The following is a 25,634-nucleotide window of genomic DNA, read 5'->3' on the forward strand; positions in this document are numbered from 1 at the left end:
ATGTCAGAGAGGAGAGGTCAGACGAAGTCCATCTTTCTGTCCTCGTTATTGGTAAGTTTTTACTCTTTCTGTTTTCACTGTTCCTCATTAATTCCCTCTGTCATCCATCTTAAATTCTCTTTTTCATCCCTTAACAAGCTTTTCATTTTTCATTTCATTTTCATACCAGCCTAATCTATAATCTATTCTCCTCTTTCCTGTCCTTAGTCCTCCCTTTCCATTGTCACTTCACTCTTTGTTTTTTCTTGTTCTCTTCTGCTTCACTTCCTTATGTATTATGAAATATTACAAAGTAGTAGCTTTAATCCAAAATCATCATCATGTTTCTTGTATCAGCCCTCCAAAACCCCTATTGCTCCAGCAGTATGGATCGCAGCCACAATCGACTCCACACTTGGCACAGTGTCATCCAGACTTGAGGCGTTAGGTGCCAACAGCTTGCATAACTCTGCAGCACTTGCACCAATTAGTCAATCTAAAGAGTTTTTTTTAAGAGAGCAGATATCTTTTTTAATCTCAACCATAAACTATACATTCTCTGCATGTTTTGATGTTGAAACCCACTGGCAGTGTTCCAAACAGACTCCTCCACCTTTTTACTCCCTCCCTCTTCTGTTTTCTTTTCGTCAGTCATGATGCGTACATGCGGGCCGACACTGGAGCGCTTAGCCAAAAAGGAAGAAATGTTTGGATTAAGTCAGCGGTGTCAAATCGCCAAACCCTGAAGTGGTTGGATTATAAATTTCCACAAATTCTAAAACCACTTATATCTAGACGCCATTTCTGGAAGCAACGTACTGCAACGTGTTTTGTTTTTTTTTTGTCATAAATCGGCATCTAAACAACATTTCATTGTACTGGACCATGACCTTTGAACCTAGTCCAGCCAAAAAAGCTAAGTAATAAGAGTAATAAACAGAGATTTTATTTCCTAAATAAACTAGATCAGTACATGAAATAAAAACCCTTGTGTGGTGTTTTTTAATGATAATGATATAGTTATATATCCCTGTGTAATGTTATAATAATTCCATGGTGGTTTGTAGTTTGCGAAGTTGAGAGGTGGATGATACAAACAGCTAAAGTAGCATCAGCAAAAGCTTAACATTAAAAGGAAGGTATCTGGTATTTATAGCAGTTCTCTTTGCATTACTTTATCATAATTATTGTACAGACATTCATATTTTTCATATTCCACTCTTTGCTAATTAGCAGTATTAGTGCAAGATTAGAATTCAAACTGATCAGCAGCAATTACAGCATCAAACAAGTTAATTTAAGAGGCTTTTCTTCCCTATTTAAACCCCTTGTTTTGAAACCAGAGCAAAACATTTTTTAATAAATGACATTATGCTGAGAAAGCACAGATTAGCTAGAAATAACAGCTTTTTGTGCTTATTTGGGGGGATTTCCACTTCTTTTCTCTGATCTTTTCACTATTGCTTTTGCGTTTTTAGGTTTGTTATTCATGTGAAGCGAGTCAGCAGCAGTCCACAGTTTTGTGAGTTAATTTATATGATGTTCAAAGATACAGAAAAGGGGCCAGGTAACCAAACGTGATTGGCTAGTGTGGTGGGAGTCAGACGCAAGGGTGATGACAGCCGCCCGCAACCACAGGAAGGCTGGTTAGCTCATTCAATTGGGCTCATCACTACAGCTCGATCCATCTCTCTCTGGGGTTTTCTTTTCTTTCATTGTAGCCAATTTGTGCACCAGGCAACCTGGAAAAATCCTGGTACTCCCAATGGACAGTCCATCCTTGTTGAACAGTCACTGATATTATGCTCCATGTGTTATAGAAAAAACATTATAGGGACACGAGGCCAGGTTTTGATGTGCAAAGCTGTGTGGGCCTGTGAAGAAGTGGCGGTGCATTGGTATAACAGCTGTTTTCTCCAGCTGTGGAAAAATGTGGAGGAGGAGATCATTGTTGCAGTGTCAGGGATCCATGAATGACAAAAAAATTTGTGCTGCTATATGAAAAGTTTAAAACATTTTCAGAGAAAGCCTGTTCATGCCGAGATGTGTTGTAAAACATTTTCATTGCTTCCAGTGGGTTGTCATTTTGTCCAGCATGTAATAGATCTATAGAGATAGGAGGCTTGTCTTATTAGTCCCAAACTAAGTGGTTGAAGGTGTTAAAGCGGTGCAGGTTTTACACATGAAGTTGTGTTTACTCGTAATGAGCTCAGCCTGTGAAAGCAGTTGTATAATAATCTCTTAGGCTGTGAAGGGAGCTTTCAAAGTTTTCTGCTTAGCTGCAGGGGTGAGGTTTGGAAGAATTGGACATTTAAGAGGCAGAGGGGGTCTCATGAAAGACCCTGTTAAATTGTATCAAGGGAATTGTATGATCTAGTGTTTTTTTTTTTTTTTAACATTCTTATCTCTTAGACTCTGACCAACCAGAGACTGCACCGTGTTGCGATTTTCTAAACATTTCGTCATTTTATGCAGCTTTTAAATGACTTTTAGGCAGTTTTTGAGTCATCTTTATGACTAAATGAAAACAAGTTCAAATTAAGACAGTGATGGACAGATGGTTGAAACAATCACATGCCAAGTATTTTTCTGAAAGCGCCTGCCATACCCAAACAGTTTCCATGGTGGACTTCTCAGATGGTTCTGTGTAACCAACCATCTGGCGTGTCAGGTTACATCAGGTGCAGATCCAGTCTAAATTACAAACTGATTATTTGGCCTGAGATGACAAACAAATATCCTTCCAAACACATACATATACACACATTCAGTGCACATTTGTATATTTATTTCAAACAGTGTTGTGCTTGTTGTCGTAAGACAGTTATGACGGGGAACAGAGATGGATGGAGATGTTATTAAGACAATAAAGAAAAGATGGGGAGAGTTAGTCATTGGTCATACACTTGTTTACTTTGCCTCCACCTTTTTCTGGACTGCAGATGATTTTTTTTTAAAGTCAGTTAGTTTGTTTTGAAAAGCACAAAGTGTGCTAGTCAAGCCATAAATACCAGCTGCTACTTATTACAGTTAGCCACAATGACACAACCCCCACCACCACCACCACTACCACCACCACACACACACACACACACGCACACAGCAAACAGTGACCTCCAATAAACTGAGTATCAGGATATGATGTTTGTTTTCTTTATTGTTTGCATCCAGTGCAGTCATTTTTCTCTGCTGTTGTTGCAGATGTTGATTTTAATGAATTGCCATACACTGACTATTGAAATTATTATTACATTGACTATAAATTATTTATCAAGAGACATTTGATGCAACACCAACATTACACAAATGCAAATCAACATCAGTTTCCTTGGTATTTAAATCATGTTGCAGAGTTTTCTCCAGAGACACTAATATAACTGTGGAGGGACTAGTTGACTGTATATGCAGAAAAGCATAATTGAGGTATTTATTGATGTCAGTTCTTGGTGCACAAAATTCAGTAATAAAAACTTTGTGTCTAGATTTGAGTTGAAGAGAAAGTTAAAATTATTTATTATTTAAGATTCTGCTGAGAACTTGTCTTGGGCATTTTAAAGACTAAACACATAATCATAAGTGCAGTCTTAGTAAACCTCTGTAAATAAAACAGGGTGACATTTTTTTTCCAAGGTCTGCAATATTAAACTTGACAGCAAAGAATGTGAAATAATAGCTCAGTATGAAAATATTATAAAAAAAACATATCAGAGCTCCAGATTTGCTAAAACTAAACATAAATTAAAGTGATTATAATTAAATAAATGAATACGGAAATCTAGAGAACACTTAATAAATGTCATCCTGAATTATACAAAATGTAAAATTCTACACATGCAAGAATGAATACATATCTACAATAATAAAATGTGTCGAGCTCAGTGAATGTGTCTTAATACAAACAAATAGACTTTACACATATTCTGTGCTTGCATAATAATCATTTGCCTTACTGAAATTGATTTAGTGTTATTTTAATCATGTATCATGTGCCCAAGAGCAAAGGATTTTAACCCTCAATATTAAAGACACTGCACTGTGTGAATTTGCATTTTTTTGTTTTCACACATTGACCACGTTATCAATATGTTGCTCTTACTTTCTCTGTTTATTTCTGTCTGTCTTTGTTCTTCCAGGTGTGTTGTATGTTTGCGAGTGCGGAGTATTCCAGCTGTGGAGAGTACGAGTTTTTAAACCAGACCAGTAACAGCTGCCAGGCCTGCCCTCAGTGCCAACCAGGGCAGGAGCCACACATGGTGAGACACATTTGCATGCACATGTAATAAAGGTTTTTGAGTACAGTCCAAAGTTGCACTTTCACTTAAGCCTGGATCAGACTACACGTGTTTTAAAATCCTAACTAAATATGAAATTGTGTTGCATCACACACATTAGGAGAAACTTCACAGATGTTCTTCTCTCTAATCTCAAACATGCACACAGTACAAGACTTGAAAAATAATACTACAAGATATTATTAAGATTATGGTGCACCACCTCATATGATCTCCCGGGGTCTCGTGGTTTCATGGGAAAGCAGGTGTAAACAACATGCTTTGCAGTGAGAAAAATAAAAGCAGAAGACTGAAGGAATCTGGATGAAAAAATGACTAAGGAGACACGTTTTTTATATCGGTCAACAGTGGCATGTTAGCTAACGTTAACGTTAGGCTCAAGGGGCTACAGTGTTTACTATTGCTTGGCATCAAGGTCAGCTCTGTCTTATTGGCTATTGTGGGCCCCTCTCGAAAAGTAGTGATGCAATCATCCAGATTTGAACCCCTAAATACTAAACATGTTTGAAATGATTGGACCGGCCCAATGAATCAAGCGCGCAGTCTTGGAGGTTGGAATTTGGATCTGTAAACGTCCACATTACCAGATAATCAGGGCCAAACATTGGTACCAACAAAGGTCCCAGACCAGATTTCTCCTCTGACTGTCGGGAGGGGTGAATTGGGTATACATTGCCCCAAAAGTCCTATAGTCTGATCCCGGTTTTAAGGATATTTAGTATTATACTGACATTGTTTGGGGGGGGGGCTTGGACATAGCTGCCAATTCAACATCAATATGTAACCATGTCAAACTGATTATTAGCATGAAAACCCTAACCTTGTTTTGTTCAGACCACCCACAATAAGTACACATACACACACACGTAAGTGCACACATTGTTGCACAGTGAAGAGTGCTTAAATTCAAATGCACAATTTCTTTATGGTTTATCGCTCTCACTGACGTCGATGTGAAGGCATGCATTATGGTGAATGACTTGCAGTAGTCACGTAGTGATTTAGCCTCTGTCAGTCAGCCTGCAGACAGCCAAAGCAAACACAACGGAGGTAAATGCTTCATCAGGCACCTCAGGGTGCCATGCCCTCCTAAGAGAGACAAATGCACCCAGCGGTGAACAAACAGAATTATAGTCACTCTCAATTTATTCAGTATGTGCATCTTTTCTTTAAAGATTTTGTTGGGTGTTTTCCGTTTATTTGACATTGACGTGCAAGAAAAGTCCCTGGTTCAAATTTAAACCAGGAGTGGCTACTGGAAAGCCCGTTCATGCATCCTTTTTATATCCTAAATAGTTCTCTTGATTTCAGGAGTTTTATTCCTACTTTCACATTAGGGAACACATTTTTTTTGACTCTCTATATGTATTGCACCATAAACTGGCTGAGGTAAATTACAGCTGCATCAACCTGCACTGACAGAGAAATTATTACAATAAAAATTCCAGTGTGCCTATTTTATTTAATTTGTTATGCTTTTTTGTAAGGGACACTGTACAAAAATAACCATCTCAAATGAAGAGAAGATATGCTTTATGAGAGGTTTAGCTATCGGGGAATTCCTATTTGCAGTGAGGCAGACACAAACACACCTTCTAACAATACAATTAATCTCTCAAAATCCAAATACAAGCTCAGATATAGACGCTAATACAAGTTTTCAAAGGGTCAGGCAGTTTATTCCACTCCTTAATGGCCTTAAATGAAAAAGGCAGAGAAGTGTCTCTTTCAAGGACTTTTCACTTTTTCCCATAAAAGCTGACCTTGAAGCATCCATTAAGCTCTGAGAAAAGTTGAACAAAGCTTTTCAGTGGTGGAAGTGAAGTATTGCAAGTTAAACACAAACCTCAATTCAATTAGCAAAGATCATCTTAATTGTAAAATATATCATATTGATGATACTGTTGTGCTTTCCTATCCAATACTATCAAGGCTTGTTTATGAAGTGACCTATTTGGTTTCAAGGCTGAGATCATCATGAAATTCAGAAGTTGAAGTAAGAAATAAAATCTTTATATCAAGATATAACTTGGATGTCTCAACTGTGAGTGAGTTTCTAACATTGTTTGGCATCAGAATATAGATAACACCAACATGTTTTATGTATATTTTTATGCCATCCTGAGCCCCTAGTCTCTTTTTGGGTTTTTTGGTGCATATCCCCATTAAATATAATTGAATGAAAGCTCAATAAAACAAAAACATAAACTGGACTATCCTTTTATCTCATCATAATAACAACTTCCTTCCTTCCTTCCTCTTTTAGCTCAATAAACCAGCATACATAAAAATCCCATGATTGGTGCCACCGTTTGTTTGTTTTTTTCTGCTTCCTTTCCAGCTTCTCTCCTTCCGTCCTTGAGTTCACTAATGTACCATATGCTTTTGCTAAGCAACCACAGCAACACAATGTGTTTGAACTCAAAAACCAAGCGGTCCACGTGTCTTTTTTCTCTGACAAAGACAGCGACAAGAAGCTCAGACTGATAAGCACACAGCTCTGTCATAAAGAGCAATTTAACCATTTGTGAGCGATAGAGACATGAGAGGGGAGAGGAGTTTGATCAGTGAGATGAGAGGCTTCTTTGCACTTTCTCCTGTCTGTGTAATCCACTGGGTGCCAAAGCCTGTAATTCATGTGTTAGTCTATTCGCCTGAGCTTTCCCTGCAAGTGTGCAACACCCTTTTAATCATAGGATAACCATATGGTTCCTCCGCACAACAGACTTCAGAAAGTATGTGCCCCCCACACACATAGAGACACGGCTACATGGCACATCACAGAACGATGAAGAGGTTCGAGGACCCCCTTGCGTGTGCATCTTGTATCCAGATTGTGGTTGACAGAGCTGGATTAGATTTTCATGCTAGTTGAACATGAACATGGACACCGAAGTCAGACTTATATTTTTATCGTTTCTGAAGTTTTATTGATTGACGAAAGTGACGGAAACATTAAACAAGATGAAGTGAAACCTTTTATATGGTTGGACTGTGTATGAAACACTAGAGGGTCAGTCTATCAGTCAGTCAGTGTTTAAGGGCTGGCCCCACTGTTGCAGTTAAGCCAAAAAAAGGGTATTTAAGTTTCAAGCCAGCTTGCATAATGTGGCAAAATTGCCCAAAATAAAAAATATGTTCCCTGGGGGCAACCTTGTGGCCTGGTTGGTTTAAGATGTATAACCGCAATTTCCTGTTTTGATTCTGACCTTTTCTCTTCCCCTTTCTCTTCTCCATGTTTCTTTCCATTCTTCACTGTCAATCATCAAACTAAAACACAAAAATGCCCCTAAAAATAATCTGCCCTGTTTGTTGTCATGTTTCAATTGTTTTGGAAATGCTTTGACTGAATGAACAGAAGCCACAGGTCTATGATCCTGTCTACAAAAGACATCCTGTCTACAAAGTGAGCTTAAACCCAAAGTGACAACACCCTGCTGATAGCCCGGTGCAATTTTATATCAAACAATCACACTGTGAATTCAGAATGTCAAACACAAGAGAAGCAGTATTAGATGTCTCCAAAAGAGGTTGGTCTACTGTAGCCCAAAGCGAAGAGACATAGGCTTGTTTTAAAAGACAGATGAAAGTAAGAGGGGAAATGAAAGATGAAAGGGAGCAAGAGAGACAGACAGACAGTGTGTGTGTGTGTGTGTGTGTGTGTGTGTGTGTGTGTGTGTGTGTGTGTGTGTGTGTGTGTGTGTGTGTGTGTGTGTGTGTGCGTCCCATGGCCTGGTAGTGATTAAGGATGGACCAACTCATCATTCTGTCATCTAGTTCATTGCTAGATGACAGAATGATGAGTTGGTCATCTTAAACACTACCAGGCATGGGACGCCACACACACACACACACACACACACACACACACACACACACACACACACACACACACACACACACACACACACACACACACACACACACACACACACAAAACAAACAGGGACCTCTGTGACCAATCAGATTCCTCTTTTGTCTTCTCAAAAATTTAATGCCAGATTTACTAAGGATTCTGCAGAGAAACAGATGTGTGTTTGCAAGTGGTCTTTTTTAACGTGTGTGTTGGCTCCACAGTTCTGAATCATGTCATTAATCATGAGCAGCGCTGAGTTCATTTAAACAACATTATATTAAAATATACTCTATTGACATGAAATGACAAGGGGGAGAAATGTTAACACAACTATACATCATTATGTGCGTTTGTGTTTGTATGTTTTGCAGACCTGTGGCTACGGTGTGAAGGATGAGGACTTTGCCTGTGTGCCGTGCCCACAGGGGAAGTACTCCAAAGGCAAATATGAGATCTGCAGACGACATAAAGACTGTGATGCCCTCTACAAAGCCACAGTGCGTGTAGCGGGAACTCCAGACAGCGATGCAGAGTGTGGACCCTGTTTACCAGGGTAAATGTCTCACAAATACAAGACTCAAAATGATTGTCTACAGCACAGCTAAAGAACAAAAAGAGCGCATACACTTACTATACAATACTGTACTGTACACTTAAATATTATTACTTTAAGTTCAGGAAGTGTTCACATCAAGAGCTGCCACTGAAGCTGTGGTTACATAAAACAAAGCCATATGAGCACTACATGTGATGACCACATGAGGTGACCACAATTTATAGAAAGTAATCTGACATATTCTGACATGAACACTAACAACATTGTACAGTATGAGAAAATACTGAAATAAATATAGCTTGTACTGTATATACGTATATATATAACTCAACTTGATCCGGAATCTGGAAACTTTCTTCACATGAATGTTAGAAGTGGAAGAACACATTTGTAAATGACAAATAATTTTAGTCAAAATTGTGTTTTTGACTCAATTCAAGTGGCCGAGCAACAGTAGTTTTAAACGGAAAGCAATTTTTTTTAACCTTTCTGACATGGGTATTGAGGAGACTGCATCCGACAATTTCTGTGTCTTTATGAAACTGTCTGTCAGACCTTGACACCCACTTTGCAGAGTAATTGGCCAGCTGTGCACAGGTGAGACAGTAAGCAAGGGTGCACATTTCTTAACACCCTTAGGCCCTCTTTTTAATTTCAATACGCAAGTAGGTCAGTGACTTTTCATGTGTGCAATTTCTGTATTTAAACAATTATTGTGTGATCTGCTCACTTTACAGTCACAGTCACTTCTCTCCTGTGATAAGTTTGTGGTGGCAATTTAGCATTTTTGCTATCCATCTTCACTCTACCTCCCATCATCTATCAACCCCTCCTCCCTTTGCCTCTAAGTAGAAATTAACTCACTGTGTCAACACCAAACTGTTTCCTTCTCACAGAATGTTAAATTGCTGCTTAGGATCTCCTGTTGTGAGATGATTATTTGACATTGTTGCTAAAGGAAAATGGATTTCATACAATATATGTAAGCGATATACAGTACTGTATTTCTAAGTATCTCTTAAAGGAAATGTCTTAAATATGAGGGATTTATGATTTAGATGTTGGATAATCCTTCCACTTCAAAAAGAGATCGTTAAATGTTGAAATATTTGCCTCTTCCTATCAATCTGGATGCTGTCGGACTGCTTTGTAGTTTTCTTGGCTTTCAGTCTCATTTTTAGAGGATGTTTTTGCTTTTGATTAGGGTGATTGCTACAGGAATGAGCGTGCGAATACTGAGTTCAGTCATGTTTGTTTCCGTATCTGTACTGTATAGGCTGTGATGTTTGTGTGGGTGTCGTACGCTACAGTTAGCAGAGTCCACACACGTTTGACGCAGAACAGAACAGGCCTGAACAGTTGCTATGAAGTTCATTTAAAGTCTGTGTCTCAGTAGAGGAAAAGACCTGAAGGAAAACGAGAATGACTCTGCTGCACTTTAAACAGTAGCACTTTATAATCTTTATTGTTTAAGTCATCAGTAGGCAGTGAGTTCATGTAGACATTATTATCTGTGATATCAGTTATCTCATACACAAGCATAGTTGATAATGAAATATTTTTATGAATAGATCAAATATTTAAAAACTAAAATGGTTTTAACACATTATTTAATTTAATGATGTAATATTACATTATTTTGCATATAACATGAATAACTCATGAAGTAATTTGTATAATTTATTAACAAATAAATGTGTGCTCTTTATCTGAATGTACACTTAATTGTATTCAATTTTGCTATAAAAAAAAAAATCCAGTACTGCCAGCAGCTGGTGCAGAAAGTGTATATTTTGTCTGTACATCTTTCAAATATTCAACTATTTTTAGGGTTTTATACAACGTTATACTAAAGTAAAAAGAGTACAGAGTCTCTAAAATTGGTTTAGGATGAAGATTAGTAATTTAAAGTAAAGGAGTATAATTTAAAGGAAGTGTTGAATAAAATCATCATGAAATAATCATATATTGTGTGCTGCTCTTTAATGTGAACTGTTAAAATATGTTAAACATTTGTACTATTGCATTATTTGTAGTTAAAATGCAGTGACTAATGTCTAATGGTGGAAATTCAAAATTCATCACCAGCAAAAGTCAAATCAGATGTCCGTCCACCAAAATCCTCAGAAATCCATGAATAAATTCTTGTGGTCTTGTGATGCTGAAGAGTCTCTGAGAGCATGATTGAACCAGCCGCCCTGTGTTTAACCAGATATATGAGAGCGTCAGGTAATTATCTGCACGCTGCATTTTGTGTACATACTCATAAATTCTGCTCACGCTCTCAAGCCTCAACGATTTAAAACAAACTCTGCTTACTCGGAGAAACTTGGCTCCATAGTGCTTCCCATTCTCCCTTTTCCTCCCATAGGTGCTCTATGACTCAGGGCAATGTCTGTACCAAGCAATGTTTGGCGCCTTCAGGGCGTCAATTATGTACATTTCTTCACTGTGTCAAACTTTTCACCTCAGCTGCCTCTCCGTATTTATGCATCGTGTACTGTAGGTGCAGCATGTCTAGAAGGTAGTGAGGCCAAATACCTTCACACACCTGCCATGCTTCATTTCAAATATTAAAAACTGTATTTATTGGAAAATTTTCTCTCTCTCTTCAAGCTGATTTATCTCCTTTTTTTAACCTTTCCTATGGCTGTGTAAGGAACAGAATAGGGTACATGAGGGTTTCTGGCTGGTGCAGGGAAAGATCCTGATGGAGGCCCTGGTTTACATGGTGAAAGCAAAGCTATAGGAGAAGGCTTTTTTGGGGAATGGATGATCTACAGTGTATCTGTTAAATTACCAGGAAGTATAACCTTGTTTAGAGTAGTGTAATCATGTAGCCTAACAAGTTACTGATTGTGTGTTTTATGCCCCCCAGGTACTACATGCTGGAGAACAGACCCAGAAACCTCTATGGGATGGTTTGCCACTCCTGTCAAAATGCACCACCCAACACCAAAGAATGTAAGAACAACTTCTTCACGGTTTACTTTCTCCCTACCTTTCTTGCTGCTTGCTTCCTCCAACATCCCCTATTACGTTTTTTTTTTTTTCAACTCTAAAATCCCCTTTTTTTCTTTTTCAACATGTACCTTCACAGCTTTCTCTGTTCAAACATAAACCTGGTTTCCGCTAGATTCAAAGCTACCAAAGATGATAAAACTCTCTAAAATGAAAGGAAATAAAAAGGGACAGGCTGCGCAGAAGCAGATGTACTGTATATTGAAACCTGGAGTTAGTTTGAGGGAGCAATCAAAGGTCAGAGGTTGTGCTGAGTTCTCGCAGACCCTCTAGTCACTGTCCTCCCTGTCAGCGGGCCTCATCGAAGGAGTCATGCACCCCCTCCTCTCTGCTTTACTGGCTCCAGAGGGGTGTTTGGCAGCTCATCTATAACCTCACTGACTTACTGATTACTCTGCATACCTGACACTGTGTGTACATGCATCTGTGTGTGTGTGTGTGTGTGTGTGTGTGTGTGTGTGTGTGTGTGTGTGTGTGTGTGTGTGTGTGTGTGTGTGTGTGTGTGTGTGTGTGTGTGTGTGTGTGTGTGTGTGTGTGTGTGCGCTTACATGCATGGCGCCAACTGTTGCCGCGACCACATCTCTGGACGATAATATTTACCCGAGGGTGTCTCCACTCTTCCGTTTCCCACTCAGTATCGGCTCAGCAGTACATAAACGTTTCTCCACGTGCACTCGCAACATGAAGAACGTGACTGTTGTCGGGTGACGGCTCCCGTTGTTCTTTTGCTGTATCTTTTTCTCACGTACGTCCCCATTGAGTTGAGGCATTTGTTATTCGGTTTGCAGGTGCTTTTCAAAACTCCAGTACAGCAAAAAATAAGTTTCTCATATTTTGCAGGTTTTATACATGCATTAATACACACAGGGATATTGCTACCATATGACATGTAAGCAAGTTCTGTTACGCTGTGCCTCATAAAGCTGCTGATAGCAAGAGGGTTACAATATGTGTAATTTTAATTAATTTCCAATCCCCCAGGGCTTAGTTTAACTTGAGTAAACTTGATTACAAATAGTCCTTGAACATTTTTTTTGCTGTGTAACAAAAGCACAGTTTTCATCATTCATCAGTTTTAAAATGAAAATGATCCACCTCTTTCACAATGTGTTCACCATGTACAGCTATAATAAGTTACATTTATCTGTGTCAGCCTCCTGTCAATTAAACACACCATGAAAATGAGAGGAACATTAGAGTCCAGTTAATTAGAATTTGATTGATGGATTAGATAGACAACTAATCATGGCCCTAAATCAAATAGTTTAGTTTGGAAATGAGTCTCAAAACCTGACCTTCCTCTCCATATGCAAAAGTCATCTGCCAGTGGTAACGAGATAAACAGAAAGCCAACGCAATTTTACATTTTCCAGCATCATCAATCATCATAAATCAATATCTTGAAAGGAAAGCTTTGATGAATCTTCATTTGTTGAAATAAATGCATTGCAATAATGAGAGTGCAGTTTCCCCATCTCCTTTATATGTTGAAAGGAGAAAGGAAAAATGAGAAGAATACAGTTGAATATTTATTGCAGAGCTGGAACAGATATTTGCTCAGTCCTGCTGTGCCCTCTGTGGGTTTGGCCAGATGTGACAAATAGATCACGTTGATCCAAGAATGAGGGAACGTCAGCCGAATGTGAACAGTGTCTTTGACCCACACTGATACATACCGCCCTGGGAATGATATTTATGGGCCCATAATTGCTCAAAACCCCCTTTGAGTGTAATTGAAGAGCCCGGAAATGAATGGTATTGTTATTGTGTCAAATTTAATGAGCGTGTTTTGAAAGATGAAAAGCCCTCAAAGCAGCCTGGGCCTGCAGAGAAGAGGGTGTGAAGTAGGAGCACGAGTCAATGTGTGTGTGTATGAATAAACACTTGGTTTTCAACAGCGCCCTAATTGTTTCTCCCAGGCATGGAAATGAGTGATTGAATGGTGCTGGGAAGAAGTGCAAATAAGAGATTTACAGCCTGTTCTCTCAAGAAAAAACAAAGTTTTGGCCTAAAATTCAGGCCGGCAAAAACGACCTATAGTTACGTTTACACCATCTAGCGGGTGCAGTAATTATGACCTGGGGAAGTGACAGTTCAGATGATCAATATGGGATGACTTCCTTATTAGGAGGAGGCGGGTTAGGTGGATGGCTAGATAGTAAGTTAGTTATATCGTAAAATATATATAGAAATAATAGTTAAAACACGTAGTTAGATGGCAAATAGTGGCCTTTGCTGAGACCGCTAATCGCTTCCCGTTTCCAACCACGAGGGTCATTTTCTAACCGTGAGTCGAGGAAACCATAACGACGACTGTCGTGGTGTTTACTGTTGCAATGATGACGAAAGTTGTGTAACTTTAAGGCAGTAGAAACCACATTTCAAGTGGTCATTTTAACCCAAACCATGATCGTTCACTAACCCTAACAAAGTGTGTTTTGTGCCTAAACCTAACCAGACCTTAACCACAGCGCTGTCACACCATAAAACATCATTATTTTTTAAACAGTGATTTGTAACGGTTTATGAAAACGGCATATTACACTGCTGTTTCTGAGAAGGACGGATGGGGAGCAGATGTAATGCCACTAATGATGTAATGCCACAAAAAATGGCAAGTGTGGCCAATAATCTCATATGGGAATTGGCATTTGTTATGCGCTGACAGATTTTGACAATCGAGTTTCTTGTTTTAAAGGAATAGCACAATATTTAAGGATGAGAAGATTGATGCCACTCTTAATGCATGCTAAATATGAAGCTACAGCCAGTAGCCCGTTAGCTTAGCTTATCATAAAGCCTGGAAACGGTGGAACCAGCCAGCCTGGCTCTGTCTGAAGGTAACAAAATCATTAAAATCCTCTCTAAAGCCCACACATGTATCTGGTTTGCTTAATCCAGCTGGAATCTCGGTGGATGGCAAGTCTTCGTCTTCAAGCAAATAAGTGTTGGCTCTATTTACCAAAATGTCAAATTATTCCTTAAATCAATAGAAATTTAGTTGAATCCCTGCCATATTGTATTAATCAGTAACAGAGGTACAAAACAGATAATGCCAATGACTTGTATTGTAGAATTTGCCAAAACAAGCTGCCAGCTCCGTATCATATTCTGAAATAAGTTTGGATAAAAGATAACAGATTAAACAATGATTCTCTTTTTCTTCATATCTGTGAAGTAGGCCACATTTTAATTAAACCCCCTCCACACGAGAACTTAATGCACCCACAGTAGTAGAACAAAAAAACAAAAAAATGGAAAAGGAGCTGAAAGCTGGGAGTTCTATGTGCTCAGGGTGAAGACAGGCTGACACTCGCCATGTAATCTGTAAATTACCCTGGCTCCTGCCTAGCTCTGTGTGTGTGATAATTAAAACTTCAGTGGGTATGAGAAAGAAAGATGATTAGCGTGTTAGTGCTTGTGCTGGTGCTACTCTTTGGTCGACAGACACTATGAGTCTGTAGACATCGCTCATTTTTGATTATTCTTAACTTTTGCTGCCATTTTTCATGTCACCATCAACATAGACTTGCTATACTGACTGTAAGACCCTGTTTTTTTCTTTTCACACCCATAAAAACAGACACATATGATATCACAATTTCACATAGTAAGTAAGTTATGCTTCTATAATAGCACTGCTCTGTAGTTCTGCTCCTCTAAGTTTGTTTGGACCTGATTACCCAGTATGCCCTGCAGAATTATCATTTTGCAGTTTGTGTTGAGGCAGGGAGACATTATTAAGAGATGAAACCGCAAGACGTTAAACAGAATTCCAGTTCAGGCTTATATCCTTATCCAGTGAGTGTAAACACATACTCTGAGTTAATGTCTGCAGCCACAGGGCACTTAGATATGTGTGTGTGTGTGTGTGTGTGTGTGTGTGTGTGTGTGTGTGTGTGTGTGTGTGTGTGTGTGTGTGTGTGTGTGTGTGTGTGTGTGTGTGTGTGTGTGTGTGTGTGTGTGTGTCTGGTGACATGAAGCTCTGAGACCACGGGAAGCAGCGGCAAGGCACATGCCAAATAAGTTTACAGTATATCAACTGGTTGAAATAAAAGACTGATTAAAAGGGCTGATTTATGAGCTGCCAGGAGTTTACAGCTCCATTAGGAAAGAGGAAAAACAGTTGAATGAATAATCCAGAATAGAGACACAGAGGAGGGGAGGAGGGAGGAGTGGGGTGATGTGAAGTGATGGAAAGTGAGCTGACAAAAAAAGAAAAAGAAAAATTGGGACAGCTTCCCTGTATCCACGCTTCCCAAAAAAACAATTTGTTTATTGCAGAGGGCAGCTGAGGGTGATACATTTTAGGAAACACTGCTGTAATTGAAGATCATTTCACAAAATTGTGAACCTACCCTTTAATCCCAGCTGGCTGTTTCAATTTTACAGATTATGTGTGAAAGTCTATAAATTCAGTCTAAAGACATTCAGGTGCAGTGAAATGGAAACTAGGTACTAATGTGCAATAGTAGTAGTACTCCTTTTTCCTTTAATGCAGTAGATGTTGGTTTGCTGAGACAATTAGGACTGAAAGTTCATGTCTGCATGTATGTGTGTGTTTCACAGGCATGCCAACCAGCGGGCAAATAGAAAAACCTCAGATTGATCCCGGCAGCACAACTGTGTTCCCTAATCCACATAAAGGTACACACACATACACACACAAGCAAAAACATACAAACCAGCTTCATCTGTGTCCTAATTCCCATCAGTTTCTATCTGTTGTTTTTGTTCATTCACACAAACACACACAGACATCATTAATACTACTTTACTTCACCAAAGTCCTCCATGTTCCAGATTCCACAGGACAGGGTCACCTAGCAACAGCTCTCATTATCGCCATGTCAACCATCTTCATTATGGCCATCGCCATCGTCCTCATCATTATGTTTTATATCCTGAAGGCCAAACCAAGTGGCCAGGGTGAGAGACACAGACACATACATACACACACAATTTTATCTTAAAGATTTTCATTTGTGTTTTCATTTGTGTTGACATTTTATGTGTGTGTCTGTCTGCAGCATGTTGCTCTGGACAGGTGGCGAAGGCAGTTGAAGCTCAATCCAACAAACAGGAAGACAAGAAAGATGTCCCTGGTGAGACAGCACACACACACACACACACACACACACACACACACCGAATAATTAATAAGTCTACAGAGCATTCACGCCCGTTAATGGCTTCCTGTTGTGTGTTTCACTGAACTGCTTTAAAATCTGGCTTCGTAATTTGGATTCTTTAACAGCAAACAGTGTGTCTATGTGTCTACACACAGATTTGTATTCTGGCTTTGATTATATTCTGATTGTGATTTGTTTACATGAAACAGTTATTTGTGAGTCATATCTTTGCATACATGATTCTAATTTCATCCATGATCCTCATCACATGTGTGCAGACATGTGTTAGAGTCCTCCACATCCTGCCTCTCCGTCACTCTTAATCCATCTTATTTACCTCAGCAGTTGAGGATGAGCACATTTGGCTTTTTGATTGTTTCTGGGTTTTCTAATTAATGGAAGACAATTGTTGCAAATTAATTTATCTAATTTGTTCTCTTAACATTGTCAGACCTTTGCATTAAATGGCATGAGTGTACATCATTTATTATAATTCCCTTAGTTGTTTCTGACTATTCAACGATACACCTGCGAGAAGGTGTTTACATGCCAAAATTTCAGTTTCTACTCTATTTTTAATTCTTTCTCAAAACTGGGGTATGTGCTTGTATCCAGATTTTTAAAAACAGGCTAGTTATGATATGATGTTTATGAAAGGTTAGTTATGATATTGAATAAAAAACACATGAATGTGATACTACAAAAGGTCATATTTTGAGCTCCAGACTAAAGGAAGCAAAAAAAACATTTTAAAGATTTTGATCTTCAAGAAGACCACACATGAAATTGTTGGATTTTCACCCTGAAGCAAACTTGGACGATAGAAGTCAACAGTACTTGAGAGTAAATAAAGCTGTAATTACTGTGTTACTTTATTTAGATCATATTGCAAGATTATTTTGTAATTAAACAGTTGTAATTGAATAGTTTCTTCTATCTCGGAACACAATGTGATATGCAGAAACAAAGTAAGCATGAACAAACAATAATTTAGCGACATTATTATTTGTTTCTATGTAGGCCATCTGTTTTTTCTTCTTTTTCTCCTCAGTGTTTTCATATCTGTAAAAATAAACAGCTAACTGATCATTACCATGTTTCCATAAACTTCACTCACGCATTGCAGTTTCTAAAGGATAGCCTCCAAAATATGCAACAGATGCAGTTTAAACTGTAGCTGAAGTCAAATCAAACTTAGAAATACACACAAACAAAGCTGTATAATTATAGTGACAATTCAAACTATAATTAGTTATACTACCTTTAGCTTTAACGGCTGTAAAACAACTCCAGAATTATCACTGCGACACAGTGTCAACGCTCTACAGCCAGTAGTAAAATGAACAGATACCACCCAGCAGCTATAAGAGGAACACAATCCTGCAGCAAAATCTTTTGTAATCTTTGTTCCGGTAACTGCATGATTAGTTTATTTTCTAAACTCAAAACTTGTGGGCCATCTGTGAACAAGCCTACATCTCCAAAAGCATTATCTAACACTTTCCTGTAGAGCTCATGGCTCAGCTGATAATGATTTTTTGATACAGTGGCAAATTGCTGAACATTTTGTGCTGATATTTCGTACCCCCCCAAAAAAGAGTTTCCTTGAGAATCAGGGTAGAAGATTTCCAGGAACAGCATCTTTACATGAATTATATGACACTTGAACTCTGGTTACGTTAAGACAGCAACATGACAACCAAAGCAGTAAAGGGTAAAAGTCTATATTGAATATGTAATTAAATAAAATCGTATCATATCATAAAGTGTGGCCGCGTCTAATGTTAATACAGCTTTGGCTCAGTCGAGTATGTATGTGCATATTTATGCTTTGTGGCATAATATGTGCAAATGCAAGAGTGTGCTTGTGCACTTTAGTTGTGTGTGTGTGTGTGTGTTCGTGTGTAAGCTGACAGACCTGCAGTATGATGAGTATATCATGGTGGAATGTGAAGCTTCCAAAGCTAAAGCCATACGTTGCTTTAGGCGCCATTTCTTCTGACAATGATGCTCTGTTCAATTTCACTTCCAGACTGACTGACTAACAACTTACATGTGGTGTGGACACGAACACACACACACACACACACACACACACACACACACACACACACACACACACACACACACACACACACACACACACACACACACACACACACACACACACACACACACACACACACACACAGAGTATCTGTGGTTTCAGACACATTATGTGTCACAACAAGGTTGCTAACTTAATAATATAATAACTAAAAAAACAAAATTAAGTACTTAGAGTATAATGAGAAAATACATTTCTGCATTGTTACTTAATGTCGGGTCACTGTAAATGTGTGTGTACATGTGTATGTGTGTGTGTGTGCAAGAAGGTATTTTTGATGAATGGTGTGTTTATGTAGGAGAGCAGCACATTGCTCGGAGCTCTACCGGAGCTAGCTGTCACTCATGTAGACACTGACTTAATAAGACTACGAGATGAAAGATACAGACGTTTAAATTCAAAAACACACACACACACAAGCGGAATTTGTTCCACTTAGGTATTCTCTCATTACGCTGTCTATCCCTATCGGTGTCCATGATGTAAGTGTAATTCAACATAAGTCACTGTAATCATTTTATACATCGTCCCTCCATTTGCGTTACAGGTCCTTTGAGCCTCAGGAATCGGTTCCATTTTGTATACTCATACTCACTCTAATGCCAACTTCAATTATATAACATAGACCTAATGCAGACTTGCTTCATCACAAAAGATCACACAAGAGCCTACAACATTGATTTTAAGATATTTTCTGAATTTAAGTCTTTAATTTTGCCTCACTGTACTTTAACCCACCATGAGTGTCCACATTTCTATGTATAACATTTAGAATAGTGGCTTTTTGCATGATGCACAAAATGTGTTTTGGAAGAAGAGTGTTGCAGGACGTATACATCTTCTGATAATTAAAATGAGAGTATGCAACTTTTAAAAAGAAGAAATCATACACAAGAGTCAAGAGAAAAAGGGGGAATTCATTGTCTTATGATCATGTAATTGCAATTTGCAACCACAGTGGGTGCTGTTTATCCAAAAGTGACAGTCTCACTTTAAATCATGATTGACCTTTCTCTCTGTTTGCTGTATTCTGTGTTTGTGATTAAAAAAAAGATCTAAGTTATATGGTCCTGTCTTTTTCTCCCTCAGACAACGTTGTGATCTACTCAGAGAAAGATGAGTTTGACAAACTGAAAGCTCCTCCTCAGAAGACGGTGAAAAGGTGAGAGACACTTCTGATTGACTGATCAACTGCACCGCACCACTGCTCCTCAGCTGAGCAAATCACAGCTGACAGACAGATTCTCAGTGGTTTATGGTTACATATAGATAGCTTAGAGAAATACAATGCATCATTGGGAAACAAGTGACATCAAGCACTAATGCCTCATTGACTATACAAAACCAGAGGCACTCAAAACAAGATATTGACATAGAGGCTATAAACCTTTATTGATTACAACAGAAGCTTGTTGTTAAAGGTGAGGGGTGAGGTTTGAAGAGTCAGGGTCTTGAGACTGTAGAGATCACAAAAAGGTTAATTCAGAATACATAGTCTAGTTTGTACCATGTAGCCACTGTAGTAAAGGCTTTTTAAACTTTTGTGCATTGACAAAGCAGTTTAACTTGATTTTTTATAATTTCCCTTTTTTCCCATCAATGCAGAATAACTTTTCCATAACACTGCTGCTGCACAAAGGCGTATTCTAAGTTTGTTTTCCTAACAATTTTCCAGATTGCACCACATTTTTACCACAGTATCAATTTCATCCACGAGCATTTCAACACCTAAAATTGATATTATTCAGTGTTTTGTGAACTATATGACCTTGGGTTATGTGTTGAAATTATTGCATACACTCACAAAATGTTGTTCTTATGTTTCAGTGTATGTGTGTGTTATGGTGACTAACTGCATGTAATGAATCTTTGGGTAACAATTATACTGTTAACAGTGCCAGTCAAAAGTTAAGACATACTTTCTCATTCAAGTGAATTGGAAGGTGGATCCAAACCTCCTGTATCCTGATCTTTATATAACCTTTATTTAATCAGGTAATCTCACTGAGATCAACATTTTGTTTGCAAGACAGACCTGAATCCAGCAGGTGGAAAGAAAACAAACAGTCAGATAAACAAAAGTACACACATACATATGCATTTGAGGTTAAAAGTTTATTCATTTATAAAGATGCAAAGTGGAGGATGGCGGCCTTACCAAATTCAATATTTCAGTCCTGAGATCTGGTCTGGTGGGCTGGTGATGATAGAATATAGTTATCTTATTGTTGCTAGCGAGGAACAGCGTACTTTTTTCACATACACTATTGTTCATAGTGATGAGTAGAATATTTATCGTCTTTATCTTTTAGTGTGTGTGTGTGTGTGTGTGTGTGTGTGTGTGTGTGTGTGTGTGTGCATTTGTATGTGGCGTCACAGAGACTCTACACAACAAAAAGAGCCTTTTGTAATTTTTTCAGCATCTGCATGTAATTAAGCCACCACAGAACAAGTCACTGCAGTAGTAGTATCTATGCTGCTGGCCTTTTTTTGATGTTCCTGTGTGTGTGTGTGTGTGTGTGTGTGTGTGTGTGTGTGTGTGTGTGTGTGTGTGTGTGTGTGTGTGTGTTTGTGTGTATGTGTGTGTGTGTGTGTGTGTGTGTGTGCGTGTGAGTGTGTGTGTGTGTGTGTGTGTGTGTGTGTGTGTGTGTGTGTGTGCGAGGTATGAAAAAAGAAACAAAACAAAAAAACCCGAGCTCGCTTGAGTTTTTTTTCTGTTTAATGAAGCAGAAAGTCATTATGTGGCTTTGGAAAAGAAAGAGGGGTGAGGGTTTTTTTTTTTTTTTGAGGGGGAATGGAGGCTGAGGTAGCACAGATGAGCCCTGAAGCCTAGCAAACACAGAGATGGATGTGGGGGAGGGAGGGGGTAGCTGTCAGGGTGGATAGGGGTATTTATTCCAGGCTTCACCTAAAACCACCACCAGGTGAAAGCACATCCTGGCAGACAACAAAAGGACGATAGTTTGCTCACCTTCATCTATCTGCATACATCTCATCCTCTATGAACAGACAATGCTGCTTTATAGACACTAATGTGTAGTGAAAGGATACAGCGCAAACCTACCAAGAGCCATTGTGTGCAAATGTTTCAGTGGCTGTAGCGCACATGTTTAGATTGATACACTGTTCCAATATATGGAGGGGGTGTAAATTTAAGAATAGATTAGATAAACATGCACGCACACACTCTTCAGCATCAATAGCAATAAATAGTGTGGTATAGCAGCATGCCAAAAGATGTGCTAACTCACTGCTTTAAGCTGCCAGAGTGGGTGTTAGATGTCTGGGAAACAATGCCGATTTGTGTGTGTGTTCAGGATAAGAGCATGGGACTGTGAAACAATGGCATTCTGTGAGCATCTCTGTCAACAAGGTGCTTTTTGCGAGAAAATCCAGTGCAGGCACAGAGAGGGAGAGGACGGGTAATAATGTGATATTACATGGTATCATGTTGTAAAACGCGGGGCTATTTCAGTCAATCACAGGAACTGCTTAGAAACATCAGCAGCTGTGGCAACAACAACAACAACAGCAGCAACAGTATACTTCTCCAGTTTTCATTTGTCACATGTCCTGTTAAGTTTGGACAGACATGTTTGCATTAGCTGTAATTAATGCCTTTAATTGTGTAGTATAACATCATGCAGTGCACAATAAACACTGTGGTGGGATTCTGATCAACATATGAACATGTATGTGTCTGGGTGTAAAGCAGAGTAAATTGAGAACAGTAAGAGATAAGATTTACATCATAGGTTGTAGTTGCTTTGTTTTGCTTTGCCTTTATCTGTGCAGTTATGGACATGTTGCACCTCAAAGATTGTCATCTTTGTACTGAGAATAAACTGAAACACTGCACTTTAAAAAAGAAAGTGCGAATCAAGTGCCAGTAACATTCTTCTAAGCATACAGCGATTCTTGTGACTGCATAAAAGGTTTCTCTCTGTTTAAAGGAGTTTAACAACATTCAACATTTTGGGATATGTGCACATTGACTTTTCTGATGAGAGTTTGAGGTACCACTTTCAAATCTGTCCATTCAATGTAAGGCTACAGCCAGCAGCTTTACTTCACATATAAACAAGGAGAAACAGCTAGCCTTGCAAAATCTGCCTACCAGAAACTCTAAAGCTCACAGAACTGTACCCAGCCAAGAAAGAGTCCTGCACATAACCGTGTGTCAAACACTTCTGTTTTTGTTGATTAAACCAAACAAGTATGCAGTATACCCTCTTAATAAGTTAGCTTTAGAGGTGCTGGTAGGCTAAAAGGGTGTTAGGTGTGGCTGTAGTCATACCAAACTTTTCATCTAACGCTTGGCATGAAATCTAATAAGCACATTTTCCAAAATTTTAAACTATTCCTTTAACAAAAAACAAATTAAATAAAATATATTGAGTATACAGTGTATGTTTAACATTAACATTATTGAGTGCAGTATTTGAAGCCCTTGGACACTGAAATGTTGAGTTCTAACAAACATTGTAATGAAAAACAGTATGCAAAAAAAACCATGACCCACCAGTAAGCCCACAGGTGGATCGAGCTCAGGTCTGTCTGATAGCTCGACCAAACGTTTTATCTGTTCAGCATAAGCTCTTCTTGGCGCCAGTGAATATGTGCACATGTGAATATCATCAAAATATGTGTGTGTGCAGTGAAAATGACGCATCGTCAGAGAACGAGCAGCTGCTGAGCCGTAGCATGGACAGCGATGAGGAGGCAGCGTTGGAGAAGCAAGGATCAGCCGAAACCACTAACCCCAACCCCAACCTGTGCCTCGTCAATCTGGGCAACAAGCCTGACCTCTGCCTGCTCTCTCTGGGCCTCTTGGACCGCGAACGTGCCTGCAACGGGACCCCCAACATTACTGCCAGCCCGACCAATAACGTCCAGAGCCCCAACCACATTGGCAATGTCAACCACATTGCCAGCAGTGTGACCGCAATCAACAACAACAATAAAACCCCAGGGGTAGGAAGATTGGACCTTTAAAGATGTTAACTGCAGTTAAAAAAAAATATGATTATGAACAGATCTTCAGTTCAGTATCATCTGGAAATAGAACTGTACTTTTTTTCTCCACACAGATGCTACAGAGTCGAAGGAAAAAGATCCTGGATCTGTATGCCAGAGCGTGCAATGTGACAGAGGGTAAGTCTCTCAAACAGGAGAAAATATCCAACACACCAAGGGTCTTTACAAATATAGAATAAAGAATTGATTTATGCCCGTACTGTGGGCGCATTTCACTTCTTTCCCTTTTTATGAACTGTGTTGAATAGAATTGCTTGAGGAAATGAAACAGCATTGAAAAGAAGTCATTACCTTACTCCACGGTCTTGTTTTTCAAGTAAACAAGATTCAGACTTAATCCATGACTAAGTGACTTAGGAAGTGAAGGTGTGTGCATGCATGTGTGTTGTTTGATAAATAACTTCCAATACCCACAGATGCATTTTTTTTCTTTTTTAAGATACAACCAAACATTACTGAAAGAGAACTGGGTCATCGCAGCAGCAAAGCAGATTAAGATAGAACAAAGACAAATTATAAATAAGCATACAGGAACTAGATAGGTATAAAATGATAAATCTGACAGTTTTAGCAAAAGTCCTTAAATGAAAGTGTGAATCAGTATGAATTGTAATGCATATTAGGGTGACCAAAGGACAAGAAATTAACTTTGATTTAAATCCTGTTAATGTGTGATCCTCTCGTCCCTCTCCAGGCCTGAGCCCCACAGAGCTTCCCTTCGACTGCCTGGAGAAGGCCAGCCGCATGCTGAGCTCCTCCTACAGCAGCGAGGCGGCCGTGGTGAAGACGTGGAGACACCTGGCCGAGAGCTTCGGCCTGAAACGCGATGAGATCGGTGGCATGAGCGACGGCCTGCAGCTCTTTGAGAGGGTGAGCACAGCGGGCTACAGCATCCCCGACCTCCTGACCCGCCTGGTACAGATCGAGAGGCTGGATGCTGTCGAGTCGCTCTGCTCAGACGTGCTGGGCAGCAATGAGATGGCGGCAGCAGGCGGACGGCAGATCAGCAGTTTTCACAGCCAGTTGGTTTGCACGTCCCCTTTCCCGTCCCCCTCCCAACGCTGTGCCAGTGTCTAAATATGTGGTGGAGCAGAGACTTCTGAGTATACATGTATGTTGGGACAGATACTGCTCTGACAAGGAGGACAGCACATAATACAGTATACACATCACCACCATCACATGAAGAATGTCAGTGGACCTCTCTGGACACAGACTTGTTTTTCTATCATGGGTTTTCCCCGTCAAGAAGCTAATCCAAAATATTTTGTTTGATTTAAAATTTTTGTCTCTAAAGTACCAAATTAGAGTTTGAGAAAGACAGAAATCCAATACCTCAGATTCATTTCATCTGTAGTTGGCTTGTTCAGTTACATTTTTCCTGCGCAGGAATATAATAAGCAGAATTTCTTTCTATTAGACTTTTGTCTTTCTCAAATGTTTAAGAATTTTAACACAAAAAAAAAGGTGGATGAAGTGTGCGCTGGACGCAACAGCTTTTCTGTCTGTTTTCAAGAGGCTTGATACAAAATGCCTCATGCGTTGCTTAAATTTTCTTTTTAAAGTGGTGAGTAGATAAGGACATTTCAACAGTTTGCTGAACTGAAGATCACTCTCGCTGAATCTTCTGATCAGCAAACAAAGCCAGATGTTT

The 25,634-nt window shown here is 39.1% G+C and overlaps 1 protein-coding gene across 1 annotated transcript; it reads left to right on the forward strand.

The window, feature by feature from the left end:
• On the forward strand, window positions 1-25,057 carry edar (ectodysplasin A receptor). The gene is made up of 11 exons (XM_062432014.1): window positions 1-51; window positions 4,113-4,232; window positions 8,499-8,680; window positions 11,562-11,647; window positions 16,274-16,351; window positions 16,508-16,633; window positions 16,735-16,809; window positions 20,033-20,105; window positions 23,602-23,917; window positions 24,034-24,097; window positions 24,675-25,057. Exons 1-11 carry the CDS (start codon window positions 1-3, stop codon window positions 25,055-25,057), a joined length of 1,554 nt encoding a protein of 517 aa, XP_062287998.1.
• The last annotated feature ends 577 nt before the right edge of the window (window positions 25,058-25,634 follow it).

The sequence above is a fragment of the Scomber scombrus genome, chromosome 13 (genome assembly GCF_963691925.1).
Source record: "Scomber scombrus chromosome 13, fScoSco1.1, whole genome shotgun sequence".
Taxonomy (NCBI): Eukaryota; Metazoa; Chordata; class Actinopteri; order Scombriformes; family Scombridae; genus Scomber; species Scomber scombrus.

Excerpts from the sequence above, each read along its gene's own strand:
- edar (XM_062432014.1), top strand. The coding sequence starts at position 1 with ATGTCAGAGAGGAGAGGTCAGACGAAGTCCATCTTTCTGTCCTCGTTA. Across the intron at positions 11,648-16,273 it reads ACCACCCAACACCAAAGAAT|GCATGCCAACCAGCGGGCAA; the intron begins GTAAGAACAACT and ends TGTGTTTCACAG. Across the intron at positions 23,918-24,033 it reads ACAACAATAAAACCCCAGGG|ATGCTACAGAGTCGAAGGAA; the intron begins GTAGGAAGATTG and ends TTCTCCACACAG.